General features: G+C 35.4%; 1 protein-coding gene across 1 annotated transcript; it reads left to right on the plus strand.

Moving 5' to 3' along the window:
* Positions 1-1,230: 1,230 nt before the first annotated feature.
* On the plus strand, positions 1,231-2,255 carry LOC101899527 (dnaJ homolog subfamily C member 30, mitochondrial). Its single transcript, XM_005181461.4, has 2 exons — positions 1,231-1,645; positions 1,708-2,255. The coding sequence occupies exons 1-2, from the start codon at positions 1,276-1,278 to the stop codon at positions 2,112-2,114; spliced, it is 777 nt and encodes a 258-aa protein (XP_005181518.2). The 5' UTR covers positions 1,231-1,275; the 3' UTR covers positions 2,115-2,255.
* Positions 2,256-4,246: the final 1,991 nt, after the last annotated feature.

A 4,246-nucleotide genomic window follows, 5' to 3' on the forward strand; every position in this document is an offset into this window, starting at 1 on the left:
GAACCGTTCACTTTAACAATTTTAAATAATTTGAATAATTTTCATTTAAAATTCTGAATTCAAAAATAGTTTTTATTGTACCAGCAGCTGTGTCAATGTGTTTACAGTATGCATCCAATGATCAAACATGTGTGTTTTCATGGTACAATAAGGAGGTAGAAAAGCTTCGTAAAATTACAGAAATACAGCCCTGAGGATATGCCCGCTTCCTGTCACACTCATTCAAAATTATATGCAACAAGTTGTTTTAATTTTTTTTATATTTTTTCTCATTTTTAAAATGATTTTCCTGGATTTTCTTTCAAAAATATGAACTAAACAGTTCTAGCTTTCAATTCCATGGTAAAATTGGCGAATAGCTTTAATGCGCATCTCGCACTGTACGCGTCTTGCAATCATTGATTTTGAAAATATTCTGTTTTTATTTTTCAGAACAATAAATACATACAGAAAATTGGCAGAAGTCGGGCACACTTAGAAAAAAAATTATAATCAGCTGGTAGCTCTGTCTTACATTTTTATTGTACCATGTGTGTTTCTAACGGGTGATTTTTTAAGCTCCATACGAACATTTTTTTGAATTGTTCAATGTTTGAAGATTAATTTAGGCAAATATTGACTTCAACTTTGCCTCAAATGTTCCATTTGTCCTTTCCAATATTTCGGTCGGCATCTCACGAATAAATTCTTCAATGTTGTGTTTCAATGCGTCAACTGAAGCGAGCTCGTCTGCATAGACATGAGCTTTATCCTAGCCACACAAGAAATCGTCTAAATGTGTTAAATTTCACGATCCAGGTGGCCCCTTACGTGAAAACAGTATGCCATTCAAGTCAAGATCTTGCATTTTGGGCAAAACAAAGATGGAAATCAACTCACGGTAGCGCTCACCATTGACAGTTTCCTAACGATTCGCTGCATTTTTTGAAGAAGTACGGTCTAATTAGAAAATATTTAGAAAAATTTATTTGTATAAAGAAACTGTATATATATATTTGAGAACTAGCACGAATTTTAATTTTACACGAGGCGTACAACATTTAGTGTGCAGACAAAAAAGAAAGTTTCAAAAAATATTGCAGAAAAAAATCAATAATTTTACAATTTTACATAGATATGATGTGTTGCCACGTGGCATAACTTCCATTCCCTGCAAATACGAACTGTTGAACCATATTGTTTGCTTTTCAATCTAGCTAACCCTTACCAAATACTTTCATTTTTGTTTTTATTCTGCTCTTTATTGCAAATTTCGTTTCGTTTTCTGCTTCATACATGGCACGGCGGTGGATTTGCTTGCCTACTTTGTATTATTACGAACGATATTGGTGGATTTTTGGTGGGCAATGTTATACAATGTCCTTAAATAAATCACTCTGTCCTGTATTCCTCCGCAATATTTTACTTGTGAACCATGCAAGGAGCATATCAACAGGTGCTGTTAACCGTGCCACCCACTATGATGTCTTGGGCATAACACCAAAAGCCACGCAGGGGGAAGTAAAGGCTGCCTACTATCGTCTGTCCATGCAATATCATCCGGATAAAAATCAAGGAAGTGAATCGGCAGCTTTAAAATTTCGGGAAATTACACAAGCCTATGAGGTCCTGGGGAATTTTAGACTAAGGAAGTTGTATGACAAGGGTAAGTAGTCAGGGAATATATCATGGCTCGAACCGTTATTTAATTTATCATTCTATTCGAAGGTATTCTTCACACAGCTGGTCCACAATATGCCCAGAAAGCCCATGAAACGGCCGAGACACCAGATGACGCCTCAACGAAATTCTATAAATCACGTTTCCGCAAATCAAAAGTATCGGACAGTAGGGGTCATACACCAATGTATGATTTTGACGAATGGACTCGCCAACATTATGGTGATTCGTTTCAACGCCGCCAAACGGCCAAAGAGAAATATGACCACAATAAGGAACAGGAGAGAAATAAGCTATTAATATTGCAAAAAGAAATAGTGCTGACGTGCGTTATATTATTTTCGGCCTTGGCATATATGAGATATTATTCCGAATCATCATATGATTTGCCAAAAGAGAAAAGTATTCCTAAGCCTGCAGCAGAACAAAGCAATGTAAAGGATAGTACAACATAGTTAATGTGGTTATGTTTCTAGTCAATTTTTTAATTTAATTATTTAATATTACGAAAGTTTCAATGTGATACTTGTTATAAAGTCGACGAGATGTATATTTTCAATTGTATTTTGAAATAAATTAAATGTTTTAAAGACAAATTTTGGCGTCGAATAAGGCCCTCCTTTACTGCGCCATTTTTATACTTTCCGACATTAAATTTGTATAGCCTCCCTTACCATGGAGGGTATATTAACTTTGACATTCCGTTTGTAGCTCCTCATTGTCCTTCTGTCTGTTATAATCACGCTATCTTTCGAGTAAAATGAGTTAGAAGGCTAAAATTTTGCACACATGTTCATTTTGCCAGTGAGCAAAGTAAGTTATGTTCGTAAATGGGTCATGTCGGTCAACGTTTTCATATAGCCCCCATATAACCGTATCTCCCACGGTACTGGAGTTGTTTCAAATTCCGTATTTGAAGATCTAAATGAGATAAAGATCTACCACAACATATGACAGAAAATTGTCTACGCAGGTCCACGCCTTAGTATAGCCCACATATAGCGGTATCTCCCTTTATTCGATATTTTGATGATATAAGCGACATTATTCACCGGAATTGTTTCAAATACCGTATTTGAACTTTGAAATCGGTATACTGCCAATGACAAAAAATACTTAGGCATGCCCTCGTCTTCGTGTATCCCCCATATAAGGGTTTTCATTCAGCCGGTATTTTTCGACGAAACATTTTTAAAAATTTTCAAGTACTGAAATTTCGCCCGGCCGAACTTAACTGCTTTTTTACTTGTTAATATTCGCCGAATACTCTATATGTGAAAAATTCTAAGCCAATTTGGCTAGGCCTGGAACCCTATTGAAATTGGAGATAATCGCTTAAAATTTAGATATAGTTCCCATATACAGGGTGAGATTAAAAAACTGCAACCAAGTCAAACACCATAATTTTTACATTTTTTTTAATTTTATTGAATGAAAGCAAAAATGTCGAAAATGGCATCAATTTTTAGAATAAGTTTAGATTTGTTCGAATTGGTCACCTTTGACACGAATTATGGCCTTCAAACGGCCAATGAAACCGTCACACGATGCCCGAATGTTGCTCTGCGGCGAAGCGCTTGCTTGAGGTGATCGACACTTTGGTAATTTTTAGTGCCAACCTTTCTTTCCAAAATTCTCAGGACACAACATTCCAACGGATTGGTATCCGGAGATTTTGGTGGCCATTGTGCACTGGAAATGAAGCGAGGAATTTGGGAAAATATATCAAATACAGCTCAGAAATACCTTTGCCAAATTTTATCGAAATCGGTTCAGATTTGTATATAGCTCCCATATATATCTCTATCTGATTTCAAGTTAATTGTGCACCAAATGGGATTTAAAGTTAATTGTGCACCCGAATTGAAAAGGCACAAATGCCTCGGCAAATTTAGTAGTAATCGATTCAGAGGAGGATATTCCTCTCATAAATTAGCTCGTTTTTATTATAACTATAATCATAGTTGGTATGATTTAATTCTCACAAGTTTCCCATAACAACTTTTATTTGTTATGTGAAGCTCTACTAAATATGCTAAGTGGTTTAGGGTATCATAAAGTTGGGCGGTTCGAATTCCTTTACTGGTTCAATATGCCTCAATATTTTGACATAAAGCGACCGATTTGAGATGGTTTGAACGAAGTAACTGAAAGTTGGCGTTGTGAAATCTTAATAAAGTAGAGCAATTCCTCCTGAAAATGATTCAATACAGATTCAGGTTTTCGAATAGTCACTGCCATTTATTGGTGTCTAGAAGGCCCTGATCATATTTTCGACTGATGGATTCCACACTAGTTGGCCGTTATGGGCAATTGATTACATTGTTGTTCAATTTGAGCAATGATATGGGATGGCAGGTCCCAGAAGAATTTGCAACTGAATTCGTAACCATCCGACGAAATTATTAAATATTTATAAAATACTATCCCCAAATTTAGGGAATTTTAGGGAAAACCTATTTGTCTATGATGGAGGATTCGGCATCAGTTTTAAAATATTTCTCGAAAGGTCTAAGAATAATAATAATAAAAAAAAACTCAAAACACAACATTTAAACATTTTGTATGACTTTCATTTATTATAAAT

Source organism: Musca domestica, unplaced genomic scaffold, assembly GCF_030504385.1.
Source record: "Musca domestica strain aabys unplaced genomic scaffold, Musca_domestica.polishedcontigs.V.1.1 16, whole genome shotgun sequence".
In the NCBI taxonomy this organism is placed as follows: domain Eukaryota; kingdom Metazoa; phylum Arthropoda; class Insecta; order Diptera; family Muscidae; genus Musca; species Musca domestica.

Bases quoted from the DNA above. Each gene is read 5' to 3' on its own strand.
- LOC101899527 (XM_005181461.4), top strand. From the start codon at position 1,276: ATGGCACGGCGGTGGATTTGCTTGCCTACTTTGTATTATTACGAACGA. The intron at 1,646-1,707 runs GTAAGTAGTCAG...TTCTATTCGAAG, and splicing joins AAGGAAGTTGTATGACAAGG to GTATTCTTCACACAGCTGGT.